General features: G+C 39.5%; 1 protein-coding gene across 1 annotated transcript in view; it reads right to left on the bottom strand.

Moving 5' to 3' along the window:
* gsg1l (gsg1-like) overlaps window positions 1-16,851 on the bottom strand; it is a 40,109-nt gene that overhangs the window by 22,481 nt on the left and 777 nt on the right. The window contains 1 exon segment of the mRNA XM_062439053.1: window positions 2,536-2,583. Within this exon segment, the coding sequence (XP_062295037.1) occupies window positions 2,536-2,583 (48 nt within the window).

Below are 16,851 nucleotides of genomic sequence, written 5' to 3'. Positions count from 1 at the left end.
GCATAATAACTTAAATAACACGCTTGAAATGTACCCAGGGTTTCCCACAGCACTTTACAGTTAAGGCGGCCGCCTTAGCAACACACGCCTGCCGCCTTAACTAACGTCTTAAAAAAATAAAAAATAAAAAACAAAAATAAATATATATATATGATCAGGGCCTGAATTTCAGCGTGGGATTGCAGGTATTGCGCACAATTTAATTGATTCCCGCAAATCCAACACTTATATTCCTGCACACATTTACAGCGATGTATATTAATGTTCAACCAACGTCTGCAGCGGTGTTTACTGCAGGACGACTGGCCGGAACCGCTGTGTCCGACTGTCTGACTTCGACCCTGAACACACCTGTAGCTCTCGCTGTACCTCCCGCTAGCATAACACAGACAAGCTAACAGTGATATTAAGTTTAAGGAAACAAACACAGACCGCTGGTTAAAACATAAATCTACATCATCTGAGGCAGAACCTGCTCAGAAAAACTAATGAAAACAGCGCCATGTGATGTCATCATTAACAACGTTAATCCTCAGACAGGTAACTGTGACGTTACTATAGCAACACGTTTCAGGTTTTCTCATTCAGCAGTCCTGAAGAGAGAGAGTGAGGCAGATTCAACAAAAATGTGATGCTACTGAAGCTGAATATCACTACTTAACTGTAAAATACTATATAACTTGTAATTACTATAAAATAAAGTTAAGAGAATAAGTTAACTATATAAGATAGACTCACTGGCCTAACCTGTGCAATCTAATTTAATCCAATACAGCAGCTCTGCTATAAATTCTACATTTATGAAGCTTATACTACATTTTTTAACAAGAAGGTGAAAATTCTGCTTTATGTTCATTATTGAGTGATTGAGGTGTATTAGGATGCATTATATTGAATGGTGTTCTTAATATTTTGTCCATTCCATCAACATACATGAGGAGGGCAAAATATTAGGAACACCTTTCAATATAATGCACCTAAGTACACCACCACCTCTTAGTACGACCTCAGTAATAAACTAAGTGGAATTATCACATTTTTGACAATGTCAACAAAAACTAAAAATGTATAACCCCCCCCCCCCCCCCCCCCCCCCCCCCCCCCCCCCCCCCTCCGTTTCACTGCTCCCCACCACCTTAACAAACACATTTTGTGTGGGAAACCCTGGTACCCATCCCATTTTCCCCTTTATGGTTCTTTCTCTGTACTGTGAATGGGATCACCATCCTGTCTAAGAAGAAATCTGAGGCTGCTGTTCTGAGAATTAGCTACCAACCCTTTTTCTGAAAAAAACAATAAAAATCCATTTATGGAAAGCTTTGATGACGGCTGATTTTTTCTGTAAATATATTCAACAATATAGCAAATTTGACCAACTTTTAAAGGATTTTTCTTACTTTAATACAATAGATGTGAGGCTATATAACTCACCTCTAGTAAGTGGCCCAGCCCCTCGTATATTTTGCCGTATATGGCCCTCAGTGAAAAAAGTTTGGACACCCCTGCTCTAAGCACTTACTGCTGCCTTTATGTTTGGGCCTTTATAACAAGTGTTTGAAAGAAGATTGATATAATTGTTGATCTGTTTTTATTTCTAGATGATAAAAGGCTTTTTTCTTCCATATGTTCACATTAACTTAATCAGGATTCCCGGCCAGGCTATTATGCATGTGGGCCAATCCTTATAATCCATATAAGCACATTGTTAGTGTTTGTCATGTTGTTGGTCATTTTGGCCTTTTTAGTTTTTCAGGTTTCCCTGGAGCCGGGGAGCAAACTGTCAATCACAGCAGACATCAAGGTTACTATTTATTAATGAAGCAATCATTTCCAAAATGACCATGAGCACATGTATTAGAAGGTCCTAATTTAGAGACTGTTATTAAACTATTAACGCATTATTGATGGTAAACGAGGCCGACTATCGATTAAAGAAACTGCTTAAAATGTGCACCACTAAACCTGTGTGAAGTTATCATTAGTAACCAATTAAGCAGTTTTATGAGAATGTTTGTTTGCTCTGAGAACTTCTTTTACCCTCTTAAAAAACGTTTTACTCAACTAAATAATGTATAATGGTGAACAAATCTCCGGGAACAGTACACAGAACTGTAGAAACAAAATAATGAGAAGCTCTAGGAGCTTTTGTGACTTTTGTGGCCACTTCTAACCTGAGCAGGCTGGCTAACAAATCATTGACTAGTAGTCACTACATCTCCAAGCCTCATGATGCACTTGCACCATATGTTAAAACAACATATTTTTATGTATTTTTCGTATAAATAAAGTAGCAGGTTTATACACATCCTTGAGGGTAAAAACAAATCTAGATGTGAAGCAAAAATCACATTAAAAATAACATTGCTCTTCTCTAAGGGTATATGTGGGTGAAACTTCTGTGGACTCCAAACACTGACAGAGTCCTGAAAAGTACAATATTACATATATTTTCCTTTTTCTCCTGGTTTCCCCTCTGACGAACAGGTGGGGAGCGGTAGGGAGTGGTGGCGATGCCTAATGACGGTCATTACTCACCTCTCTCCGACGCCGGGGCCAGATCAATGAAGCTCCGACACTTCTCACCTGAGAGAGAGAGAGAGAGAGAGAGAGAGAGAGAAAGGGGAGGTGAAGGGGATGAGGAAGAGAAGGATGTGAAAAGGAAAAGAAATGGGGAAAGGTGAGGAACACGAGGTGAAATGAGCTGGGAATGAAGCAGAGAGTGAGAATGAGAAAAGGAGGAGGAGGAGGAGGGGGAGAAAAAATAGGAGGGAAAGGAGCATGGTATGAGGTGATTAGTGAGAAGGAGGAAAGGTAAGGATGAAAATGAATGCATGATATGGAAAGACGCCAAGAGAGAAGAGCATAAAATGAGCGTTAGTGTCAAGTCGATTTAAAAAGGATACAAGCTAATAATGCTGCAGTACAAAGACACACAATGACTCCTCAATGTCAGTCTGCTGCTCTTCTTCATCCAACAACATTTGTTTTGTAGAGGTAGTGGTAGATACATTTCTACTTTCAAGACGAGTTTGTCATTGTCACCTTCACTGACACTATAAACTGAAGCACCACTATCTTCTTCTAGGACCTGCAAGGAAAGGCTTACATGACTGACAAGGTTAGGCAAGCAAACACTTTCTTTATGTTTGTGCCACATTTAGAAAATATCTAAATATCCTTTGTTGTTGTTGCCTACGGTGTGAAAGAAATACTACGCTATATTACAGACCATAGACTGTATATAAGAAATGGACGTAACATCAGTGACGTCACCCACTGGTTTGTGGACTGCTGCTCGGAGGCCAATAGTATCGGATCTGAGCAGCGCCATCTTGAAAATTTCAGGTGCATGCTGGGAAAAATAAAAACAGGGATTCTACTTATATGGGCATCAGGAGGAGCATGAGGCGCCCTCCTGAACCTGTGAACCAATCAACCTGTCAATCACGACGTAGCCACGCCCTAATGCATACCCTGCTTAATCGTCACATATAAAATCAGGGAGGCCAAAATGTCCCAAATGAACATCAATAGCATTGAAGAAGGCTTTAAACTAGCGATTGAGACCATAAACACATTTTGAAAACGTTTACTGAGGTTAGAAATCAAGTGAGAAGTTGGTGAATTCTCCATTGACTTGTATAGAGACGGAAGTCCTTTTGACACCAAAACGGTCGCCCCCTGGTGGCCTTTTGATAGAATGCAGTTTTAAGTTACTTCCGCCTTGGCCTCATTTCAGAGGACTGGAACTCCCTGCATGGAAACAGCCTACTGCATATAATACATCCACACTAATGAAACTAAAATCATAAAGCTCGTGTTGTTAGTGACACTGCCTTTAAAATCTACACACAATAAAGAAAGTAGAAAAGATTATTCTCGAGTATTTCTTAACTTCTTCTCACTCAGGATAAAAATGTAACACTGACATTACTCCCAGATGGGAAGAACATGGAAGTGGGGCACTGCTGGCCTTCTTCTGGCCTGGACAAAATGGATGTGGGCCTAAAAATGGCCCATATGTTAAATAGCAAATATGACCTATATATCCCAAATCAAATGTGGGCCTCTTTTGGTTTTACTTTCAGGTATTCAGGATGTGGGCTAGTTCTGGTTAATCTGTTTTTTTTTGTTTGGCATTGCTGTGATTGCTTGAGGCCCAGATCTGGTAAAGGGATGGACCGCTCAATTGCCATCATTCTGCAGAGCTAAGAGAGTCTGAGGCCATAATTTCCTTGGAGGTATTTGCTTTGTTTCATTATACTTCAATACTTCAATACTCTTACAGCCATTATAGGGCAAAACAACCCTACATAAAACACATGAAAGGAATCAATAATCAACCCACTGATCTGCAGCTCAATGCAGCACTCGCTTTTCTTTGGTTTCTTTCCTTCATGTGTAATAAAAGGCCTCCTGCTCTACACCTGCATTTAAACTGTTATTACACAAAAATATGTGTTTTGACTGATGTAGATAGAGAATGGCAGCTTCATCCATCCATCTGTCTCTCTAACAGACATATAGGGTAGAAAATAATATTGGCTAACAATCAGAGTTGGTTTTAACAGTATACAATGCTTTTAATTTCTGTTTTAATGATTATTGGACAGCAACAGGAGGCGGCCATCACTTAATTACCTTACAACTTGATGTTTAAGTCTGCTCATTGAAACCTAAAGAGACATTTTGTCTCTGTTATTTTGTCATACGTGGGATGATGATTTTCAGGCTGCAGACGGGTTGATCAGCGCCCCCGGTTGGACCCTGTAGGTCACAGATCAGCAGCCACAACACAAGCCATAACTCAGCCTCTGCAGTGTCACAGGCAGCAGGCAGGCCCATCCATAACCAGCCTGAACACCAACGCCCTCGCTCTGTACCCCACGCCCAAACAACCGATATAGAGATGCACTTCCGGGTCCAATTTAAGTTTCATGCACGGAAATAGACCTGTATGTGCTCTATATATTATCAAATATCTACGAAATATGCATGATTATTATGATTGGGTGCTATTAAACTTCCAACAGTCTAACCTTCTTCTTTAGCCACAGACTCTCAGGAGTAGAGCACTCTATAAAGTATCTATGTGACCTTAGTTTTTATGCTTTGAAGTGTCAAATTTTGTGTATTGATAAAAGCTAAAGGCAGCAAAGTGATATATAAATAGACTTAATGATGACGTACATGAAACATGTGACATTAAAACTTCCACTGGACCCAACTATTGATCAATTAATCAAGAAAATATGCAGCAGATTAATGAATAATGAAAATAAATGTTAGTTACAACCCTAAAAATAGAGGAAATATCTTTTATAACCTCTCTAATGGATCCTACAATATATTAAAGCAAATTTGGGGTAGAAATATTACAGGAGTTGCTACATCCTTACCTAGTTGATAAAAGATTCATTCATTTTATCACAGAGGGTTGTATAAAGAAATGTAGTTTGAAGTCCATTTATGCTACTCACAAAAACAGAAAATATATAAATGGAATAATAACTCATGAGAATAAAACTATTTTTTATATTAGAGTGCAGAGGATGAATTGAGGATTCTTACAGCCTGAGGAAAGAAGCTGCTCAGTAGTCTGGTGGTACGACAGCAGCAGTGCGAGCAGGCTGATGCTGAGGTGGGTGTTGTCTTTTAGTATCCTTTGGGCTCTGTGCAGGAACCTCACCTCACCGATATCACTGATGCTCGGTAGATCTGGAAGGTTTTAATCAACCGCTGCAGGGCCTTCCTCTCTTGGCCCATGTACATGCCATGCTAATTTCAGTTTTTCTATTTCTAATCTGTAGAAAGTTAACGAGAACTTTTTAACATTTTCAATTTGCGACTGAGTGGAAGTTTAATGGCTTTCGACTGCAGAATTTGTGCAACCTGCTTTTTATCCCCTTAGATCCAAACAACAGTAATAGATTGCAACAAGCAATAATTAGCTTTTTGTCTTATTTTTTCCATGAAATTCTGGAAATTCAGTTAAAATTTAAGCGACATTTGGATGCAAACCTGGCTGGTGGGTTACGCTCCTCTGGAGATCACCTGTTGTTCATGTCCTGCCTGTCATGAATCCCACAAACTCATATTTTCATGTGGCTTTTTGTTCTCATGCCATGTCACTAAGGCCTTTATCAGACTGCCAGCCCAAATCAGTTTTTGGCATATCCAGATTGTATCCAGATTAAATTCTGGACAGCAAAAAGAAACACATGAAATGCAATTTTTGCAACATTTGGAGTTGGTTTGAAATACAATTCTGAACAGATTTCTACAGATGTGTCTCAGTACAGATGCTCCAGTCGCTCAAATTGGATTTCAAAGTGTCTCTTTGTGTCACTGATGACATTAAATCCAGAGTGATGGAAATTGTCTAATGACACTTCTGGGTGGGGCGGTGATGAATGATGGATCTCCATTTCTCATGCTGCCATGTTGGAAAGCTGCGTCACCAGTGAACATAATTACTGACACCTACGGCGTTGTTGGTGAGGTCTGGACACACAAATCCAATTTGATCACACTTGCAAGGAAAGCCCTGTTTACACCTGCCATGAACATTAGTCTCAGGTGATCTGATCACAATTGCACAGCTAAGCCACATTACTGTTAACATCTGTCTCTATAATGAGTCTCCAGCTCACCACTTGTGTCCAGACGATTTTTAGTGTGGACTAAAGAGCTAATAAAAGTAATGTATATGTTTGGGCTATTCCAACTCTTCAGGTTACTCTAACCATGTACACCTCTGCTCATTTTTTGAACTGCTGGCACGCTTTTACTAAAACAACTGCCACATACTGCATTAAGGACGTATTTGCTGTTGCATCCTTACTGGGGACACATCAGGACGCATTTACACTACAAAAGATATGTGATCAAATGTGTCCAACACCACCTTGGCAAGTGGTTTGAGTGATCAAATCACAATGAGTCTCGGAGGTGGTTTAAACTTGAATTTAGCGCTGTCCACTTGTGATCGGGCCGTGCATAATGTGTGTTAATGCCAGTCGTGAACAGGGTCTAACAGTCTACCCCTTCACCTGGTTTTCCTCACCTGTAGCTCATTCCCTCATTAGTCCCTCACAAGTCCACTTTCCTTAGTTCCCTACCTGATTGTCCTGTGTGTTTCACCAAGTTTACAAGTGTTATTTATTCCTGATTTGACCCTGCTTGCCCCTTGTTGGATTTGTTTGCCTGATCTGATTTTGACCATTCCTGTTAAAACTAAGTAAACTGAACTCTCCTCACAACTTCTTGTCTTCTCGTCTCCTTGTCATGTTTTTGGGTTCAAACCTGCTGGTACCGGTGAACATCACGCTGCATGTCAGCTGATAATCCTGTTTGTTCCACCCTTGACATCAACCAAGTCGTCCATCTTGTTCACTAGGTGCCAACTGAAATAACTGTATAAAAAAACATGATAATATAGGATGCTTTTGGGCAAATACTGCAAAGGAAAAACTCATCTGTGGTCATTTTAATTCATCTTTGTCCAAGGTTAAAAACTCTGGGGAAGTGAAGAGAGAGAGATGAGGCAACAAATGTGTTCATGCTGCAGTGAAAATCTGCCACAGCCAAAAGGTGAGCAGCACAGTGTCTGATTAGGACATGAATCTAAAATGTAATTAAAGATTGAGCGGGCTTGTCTGTGACCTGACGACAGGACTAACTAACAGCACAATCAGTATTCTTACGCCTTCCTACTGCGCACAGGCGGCAACGCTCGAAAATGTCAATTAACCAGAAAATCCCTATCGCCGCACTCCCAGCCTATCAGGTTATATGAGAAGAGATTTATTTAAAGAGGCTTCAGGTGGTTCCAAATTTCTTTTCTCGTATTTTCACTCCTCAGTCCCCGCTCTCACTGTCTCAGCAGTCTTTCATTATTCCCCCCCTCTGTGCAGCCAGCAGCTCTGCATTCTGTTTAATCAGTGATCCCATGTCATTCGGGGCTAATTGCAGCTGTAATGAGTATGAATGGTTTCGTGAAACGGCAGGTAACGTACCATTACTTCTACAGTTGTGACTCTGTCTGCATTAGTCAGCCGTATCTGCCAGGTGCAGGCCAGACAGGTGAGAGAAACCAACTTGAGGAAAAACTGTTTGTTACGACTTTATGTTGTTTTTATTTCAAAGGAGCCCAAATGAATAGATGGAATATACCTCAATTTATTCACAAACAAATCTACTAACCCAAGTATTGACTCTGACTTTGTCCACACTTTATCTGACCTGGAGCTGCAGAGATCTGACTACATAATATATTTAGTCAGACCAACTTACCCACCACGACTGACAGAGGTGACGGATAAATCAGAGACCAATTTAATTGTTCCACCCGACAGCACCAACAACTTAATTCTGTATGTAATCTGTGTTCTCTGAGTGAAAGTGAAAGTGAAGCTGGATCCTTTCAGATGGACTCAGTCAGCAGTCCACAGTGTGCATGTGTAGCAGGTAACATCTCTTTACACAGTTGAAGACAAATCTAAGCTACTTTGTCATCTTTTTGTGGCAACATCATGACACACAACACAGAATAAAACAAGCTGTCACACAAAGTCGTCTTTAAGATTGGGGCATTATCCGGCTGATGTCCTGTAGTCTGAATTCGGCATTGAAAAACTGCAACTCTTTCATTTGTTTGAAGTTAAGCACCCCTTAGTTTTACATTAATTCAATTAAATTTGGTTCCATCATCAACTTACGCAGCTGGAGATTTGCAGTTTTGTTAACAGCAGATGAAATCTTTGCATAAAGCAATGACGTGCCGTTTTATCATTGGTAGAGTGGACGGTCACACTGAGCCTGATTGCATCCTGTTACAGAAGAGCCACAGACTCTGAACAAGCTCCTTCTTATCTACCTTACAAGCATGGACACACATCTTGTTCTGCAACTTGGCTTGTTGAACGTAAACACACTTGCAAATGTCACTTCAGACCTGTTAGATGCTGGTTTGGTCGTTGCTCTTTGAATTTCCCTGTTAGCAACACGCCGTCTGTCTATGAATTATAGCTGCAGCAGTTTGTTTACTTTGTCTCCCTTCATACAGTGTAACACCAGCAGCCTGCAGGCTAAAGTCAATCAACCCCAACAGCGTGTTGACAGTATTTTTGATTGCAAAGCAGGATGATTTAATGTGATCTCCGTTTGATTCAATTGCATGAATTTCATAAAACTTTGAAAGGAAAGAAATCAATAACAAATCCTCTTTTTTAAGAACTAAAAATTGGGTGCTGAAAGGTGAACACAGTGTAGTTACTTTGAGGACAAAAAGTGAACTTTGTGCAAACTAAAGCCTCTTCTGTTCTCATTACTGCTGTTCAGACCTCCTCACAGTATCAAGCTTAGCTGCTTACGAGCATCTTCATCAGTCTTGCCAGATTGTGGTGATGTAATGAACTGAGTAAGCCTCACTGACAGCATGAGTGTTTATTAATTTAACCTCTAATTGCCCAAGTGGCCTTCTCTCTCTCTTTCTATCTGGATACAGATGTGACAGCAGCAGGGTAAAGGATAACGCAAAAGATTTGCAGATTCATCATCAGTAAATTCATGATAAACAAAGGTTCAAGGAAGTCAGGGCCTGGACAGAATCAGATTTCTACATCATGGCGCCTCAAGGATGAAAGAGAGATGGAACATGTATAAACTAAATAACAGTAAAATGCTGCTACAATACTGGTTAATGATTCATTGCAGTGACGCAGTATGAGACTGATAGAAATAACACAGATTAAAATATGTTTTATGACTGAAACAACAGGATAGATGTGAGAGCTCAGCAATATAAACAGCTAAAATGTGAGTCTAACTAGTTTGTGAAAGATTATGGGTACAGTGAGTCAGCTCAGAATGATATTATAGGATTATTATTAATAACTGCAACTGTACAACTGTATGTTTTTCCTGTCTTTGTCAGCCATCATTAAATGTAATTAAACACAATGTAAATTATATATTGTAACTGTTTTAATGCAAAGTATTTTAAAGCTCACACAGCCAACTCTGTAATCGTACAACACAAGTTATTCCCATTTCTACTCTGTAAAACATCCATAAACTGACTTCCCAGCATGCATTGTTTGGGACTTAAAACACTCAAGTTTCTTTGTTTGGTCTGAGGGGTTAGGGTTAGGTAATGGAAACAATGCAAACCCACGACAGAGGTTAATATCAAATTCAGTCCCTACACCTGTTCACTTCTAATTTAACACAGTGACTGAGAGCAGTCTTGCATGTTGACTTTGTGCTGACGCTGCACAACTACAAGTGCTTTGTTAAATGAGAAACTGACTCTTCAAACTGTAAAGAAGAAGCAAACCTGACTGTAACTTTTTGTCAGCGTGACAACTCAGTGCCTTTATTGAACGTATGTCTACTTGGGTTAACCTATCACAGTTTTTCTTTCTCACAACTCTTTGAACTAATTATTCAAGTTAAGTTTACTCACATTTTAAGGCAGAAGGGGAACTTGCATTTTTAACCCTTCTTCTTTTTCTTCTTGTTTAACCCTACTGTTAATATTCTACACCCTCACAGTTTGTTCCAAGTCAATTTTGATCCAGTTAAAGAATCCCCTCATACCGAATTTTGAACCACAGATCTTTTTAGAAAGCATCAATAGTCTGACTGATCAATAAATGTGTGATTACACCTTTTTTAATGTTTCAGAGAGCAGAGAGAGTGTATTTTTTAGCTTTTACACCACTAATGTTTGGAGAAAAAACACTTACTATCACACAATATCATGTCCTATTTTACCTAAGACATGAAAATATAATATAGCAATAATGATTTAAATGTATGTTATTGAAACTTGATCTTTATGGAGCTGTGGGGTTTATTGTATAACCATTAGAGCCATAAGTCTTCACTGCTACATCATAAAAAGAAATCTTCATAACTACTATCTTATTAAAACTATTAACTATTCATTTAACTAAAAGACATGGCAATAGATACAGAGATAATTTGACCCAGAACAGCCTCAATGGACAGAAATGTGTAGCACCTTTACAAAAGTATAACATTTTGGGCCACTTTAGGAAAAGTTATCAAATTTCAGGGTGACATTTTTTAACTGTTTTTACAGCTGTAAACCATCAAAACGGGTCATATTTGACCCAAATAGTATGCAAGGGTAAAGTCAAATTAGCTGAAAGTATACCATCCATCCTACGTGATGTAAAAGCGCCATTAGCAAAACATGTTCAGGCATCTAACCTTCTTAATTTCTGTCACAGCTCTGATGATAATAGCTGTAATTTTCTTCAGGTCCTTTTTAATTATTAACTACTGACACTGTTCAAGTCATCATGAGCTGATTACCAACAGCAGGACTTTAAACTCTGCTGTGTTTTTGGCTGGATTTCAACAGCAGGGCCAGCACTTTAAATGCAAATGTCTACCTCTGAGTGACTGAGTGATGAAGTTGCATCATTGGTCAGATGAGTGTCGCCACTTCCTTTAGCATTTCACACACAGTCCAGCCATATACTACTTTACCTATTACCCAATAATAACTTTATGGTTTAACGTCAAAACATTTTTTCTCAAGACTCAAATGTAAGAGGAAGCCCAAAGCTCTCCAAGATCCTTCATATTCAAGCTCTTATTAAACTGTCTAGGTGCGACTTAACCTTTGTGTCGTCCTCCCGGGTCAAATTGATCCCGTCTGTTATGACTGTTCCTTCTTTCCTTTCTTCCTTCCCTCTGTCCTTCCTGCCTCCTTCCCGCCTCCTTCCTTCCTTTCCTTCCTCCCTTCCTTCTTTCCTTCCTTCTTCCCTTCCTCTTTTCCTTTCTCCCTCCCTCCCTCCCTCCCTCCCTCCCTCCCTCCCTCCTTCCTTCCTTCCTCCCTCCTTTCCTGCCTCCCTCCCTCCTTCTTTCCTTCCCTCCTTCCTTCCTTTCCTTCCTCCCTTCCTTCTTCCCTTCCTCTTTTCCTTTATCCCTCCCTCCCTCCTTTCCTGCCTCCCTCCCTCCTTCTTTCCTTCCTTTCCTTCCTCCCTTCCTTCCTTCTTCCCTCCTTTCCTTCCTTCCTCCCTCCCTCCCTCCCTCCTGTCCTTCCCTCCTTTTCTTCCTTCCTTCCCTCCTTCCTTCCTCCCTCCTTTCCTTCCTTCTTCCTCCCTTCCATCCTTCCTTCCTCCCTTCCTTCCTTGACTCGAAGCCAACAGGAGGGTTAGATAAATAAAGACTAATGACAGGTGTGATCGGTACATATGGGTAACATCTTTCACATTTTCTTAATTTTTTCAACGTTTTTTTAAAAAGTTAAATTTTTCAAAAAGACATGGCAGTTTTACATTAAAGTCATTTCATTGTGTGGTGGTTAATTTTCACCTCATAATATTCATGCAACACCTAGACCACCTGATCTCATATACAGACTGTGCACTGAACGTTTAAGACATACTGAGCTCTGAAAGCTGATTGAAATCCAGAACAGTTAGTCGTGTTCTGATTAGAAGTTAATGAATGTTAATTAGTGATGTCTGGTGGCTCTGTGTGTCTATCATCTCCTCAGGATGTGCTGCCGCCGCTTTCTCATCCTCTCACTCGTCCTTTAGATCAAACATGAGAGGTGTTTCTTTTTTTGTGTCCTATTAAAAGGCAAACCTTAACGGAGAAAGTTACAGGAGAAGATGATGATGATGAATGAATGAAAGATGGAGGGAGTCATACAGACGGATTCTACTTATATGGGCATCAGGAGGAGCATGAGGCGCCCTCCTGAACCTGTGAACCAATCAACCTGTCAATCACGACGTAGCCACGCCCTAATACATACCCTGCTTTATCGTCAAATATAAAATCAGGGAGGCCAAAATTTCACAAATGAACATCATACTGCATTGAAGAAGGCTTTAAACTAGCGATTGAGACCATAAACACATTTTGAAAAGGTTTACTGAGGTTAGAAATCAAGTTTGAAGTTGGCGAATTCTCCATTGACTTGTATAGAGACGGAAGTCCTTTTGACACCAAAACGGTCGCCCCCTGGTGGCCTTTTGATAGAATGCAGTTTTAAGTTACTTCCGCATTTGCCTCATTTCAGAGGACTGGAACTCCCTGCCTGGTCATACCACACTGAACAAGTTGAGAGCAGAGGTTACGTTAGTTAGCCCAAAATGTCTGAGGAAAAATATGCCGATAGCCAAATAAATACATTCATTTACAGCATATTAGATAGATATTAGATTCCACTTTAAACTTAATACCAATTCCATTCTATATCCCAATTGTATACACTGTATACTATATCCAACTCTTCATAGTTTACTCTTTTTGCAGTCAGTATAGTAGAAATCAACATACTATATTGTTGTATACGAGCAGGAAAGATGCAATACATGTGCTGTGCAAAGTAAATCAACTTCAGAATGCATTAAAGCTTACAGAAAAGTCAGTCAAATGTTGTTTCCCCCCCAAAAAATACTCAACAGTTAATTGCTTCTGAGGTGTTCCTGGAGCTGTTTCACCACCTCTCCATTTCATACTCACTTTTCTCCCTTTTCCACTGTGGATACACTACATAACTGCTTAGAATGAGTATTTACTGTAGTCTGGATTTGGGACACAGCTTCAGTCTTTTTTTTTTTTTTAACCAAAACTTTAGTCCCACAGGACTGAGCTGAAATATACAGTCTACTTAAATAAGCCTTAAAAAAGTAATAATAATAAACTATGTATTTTTGCTTCATTGATTCAAACTGCATGTCTGTATTTCTAACATCCACCATCATACATTTTGAATTTGTTCAAATCATTTCGAAAACAGATTCATGAATAAAACATCGAGCTGAGCAGGAAATCCACCATATTTTCTCCTCGGGGGGCGTTTTCATGTAGAGCTCTTACTCACAAAAAAGAAAAATGTCAGCAGCATAAACACACACACACACACACACACACACACACACACACACACACACACACACACATACACACACACCAGCAGAGAGATTAAAGATAAACCAACAATATCGATATAATCAGACAGATATCAAAGCTCTGTTGCTAAGCTACGCTAGCTGGCTGCTGGGGGTTAGTTTCATATTTAGCATACGGACATGAGTGTGGTGACACCAGTCTTCTAATTAAACAACACTGCAAGAAAGTAAAGTGTATTTCCAAAGATGTTGAACTTGAACGATGAAGGTGTAAAGTGTTAGTTTTCAACAGGTGCAACTAAGGAGTCAATCAGGCACAAGTGAAAACACCTGTGTAGAGACTTTAAGGATGATAAAGTCACTAGATCTCACATATTTTTCATAATCCTCTTTCCAAAAATATCAAGTTTTAAGTGTTCAATATTTCTTTCACCTAATTGCCACGATTTATGTCCAATTCATACTCTTTCTCAGTCAGATCTGAACATAAAGACACCATGTACATGTTTTTAGATTGAATGAGACTCACACTTTCCATAGATATCACTATAGCTGATGTCCGTTACGAATAAACATCCTTAAATCTGCAGAACTCGCCTTTAGAATCATTTTTCTTCAGCATCAAAGTAATCCTGCGACAGTGATCTGTACATCCATGTGTTCATTGCAAACAGGGACTGATAACCGTTAATTCGGCACACTTTTAATAGATGGCGATTTGCCTAAATGTAAACAAATCGTAGCTCATATATAACTGAGATGGAGGGTGTTTACACTTACAGCACATACACAACAAAAAATGTTCCAGCCACATTTTTCTGTCTATTTTAATCAATGCAGCTGTCTACATAGTTTGCATTTCACTTGGACTATACATAGTTTTTCCTCCATTTAAAGAGTGTGATTTAACTCATTGTGAGTTAAGCTTAAGCGACATTTTGAGGTTGAAGTACGTTAAAGTGCCACCGACGGCTGCAAGATGCTCCAACTGAACTTCTCTCTAGAAATACTGAGTCAATCATCATTTTCAACAAGTCATTCTGGTCTCAATCTCTAAATTCTGGCCCTCTAATAAGTATGTTTGTAGTCCTTTTGGGAAATTATTGCTCCATTAATAAGATTTGAAAACTTCTATTAGCGTTGATTGACAGTTGGCTCACCTGCTGCTCTCCCCGGCTCCAGGACTCACACTGAGGCGGATTATAGTCACGGAAAGTTCATGAATTTAATGTTACAGTACCTGCCATGTACCTGCACAAGTTGGTTAAAGTAGCTAACGTTAGTTTGATTAGAAGGTAGCGGGGCGTGTTAGAGAGCGTGAAAGGCAACAGTCTCACTCCTTGTTTGGAATCTCTTGGCTCCAAACGGAGAAGATGGCGCCGACCATGCGCTGCAACTCTGTGCTTCACATCACACCTCGCTACGTTCATTTTTATTTACAGTGTCGGTGGTGCTAATAACTGCTAATAATAACTGCTCCATCTTTAAGGTCAGCCCATGTTAAGTGAGCCTGGTAAGGTTAGGCTAACCCATTGTTGCTAACCACCTTCACTTTTCCAGCAGTTGGAGAAAGAACAGACAAGTCTTTTCTTGGTCTTATTGAGAAACTGCAGCATTTATTAACTGACATACTGTAGTCTGCACTGTACATTTGCTGCCAGACTGTCAACTTACTGCTAAGTTTGCCTCACATTTCTGCTGCTCGCTCTACTTTACGCTCTATATCCTGCCCTAAAGATGCTACACTACTCTTATAACAGTATCCACGAGTATGAGATGTCCTCTGAAGAATGAGAAGAGGAAGTACTTTGGGATTTGATGCACCAGTCGATGACATTTAAAACTAAGACCATGATAACGTAGGATGTATGCAAGTAAAAATCATTAGTGGCCCTTTGATATTGGTGCTCACAATGTAGAAGCAAAACAGGATACTGAATGTCAGCACAAGTTTAAAACCGCTTTAAACTCCTGTATCTGCCTCCAAGATGGGATCCAAAACAGAACACACACAGCTTTAATTTATATCTCACACACACAAACACACAGTTTCTCAAATCCTTCAGGCCTCTCTGTCTCTCTCTCTGTCTTGCTAAGCTGTTTATTTACTCTCACACGTTGCCAAAACACGTCTAAACACACACAAACATCTGATGTCTGATGCATTATTCTCACTCATTCGCCATCAGTCTCTCCTCCTCAGAGAAGCAACTGATACTGTTTTTTTAAAGCCTCCACCAGAAGACAAATGGTGAGTTTCATCCTCCTCAGAGACAAAATAAATAAATAACACTGCTTAACAATGCTTTTCCTTCTGTCTGATTCTCTTCAAGTTATAAACTATCAAAAAACAACAGACAGTGAAGGGGAAGTCAGAAAGTATCGATAGACTTCATGAGATTTGTTGTCAATAAACAAAAATATAAACCAGCTTTATCCTTTTTTTTAATTAAAAACGAATGAAAGTGACTCCTAATGTTGCAACTAACAGTCATCATCACCATCAATCAATTTGCTTTTCGGGCTTAATTGTTTTTTATCCATAAAATCTTCAGAAAAATCACAATTCACAACATGCAAAGAATCCAAAACGTCAATAAATATTCAATTTACTAAAATATAAGTCAGGCAGCAGATCCTCACATCTGAGTTTTTTTTGCTTGAAAAATGAACCACTTCATTTTCTGTCACCAATCAACTTTTCTTTTAAGCTTTAAGCCAACAGTTTCAATCTCAGAGGTTTAAAATGTCCATGTTTTTTTTTTTTTTTTTTTGGTATTTATTTCTCTGGAAGGGAGCTGTTTTATATTCCAAGGAGACTCAGGCTCAGTTACACACGGTGCTCACTCAGTACGCATTAAACACAACATGTCAACCTCTCAAACCCTGAAGCAACATCCTGAATATGTTTACCACAGATGTTAAAAACTGAAATAATCGCAACTTT

This window comes from Scomber scombrus, chromosome 18, assembly GCF_963691925.1.
Source record: "Scomber scombrus chromosome 18, fScoSco1.1, whole genome shotgun sequence".
In the NCBI taxonomy this organism is placed as follows: Eukaryota; Metazoa; Chordata; class Actinopteri; order Scombriformes; family Scombridae; genus Scomber; species Scomber scombrus.
The sequence above is the reverse complement of the archived record's forward strand: the minus strand, read 5'-3'. Positions and strand labels throughout refer to the sequence as shown.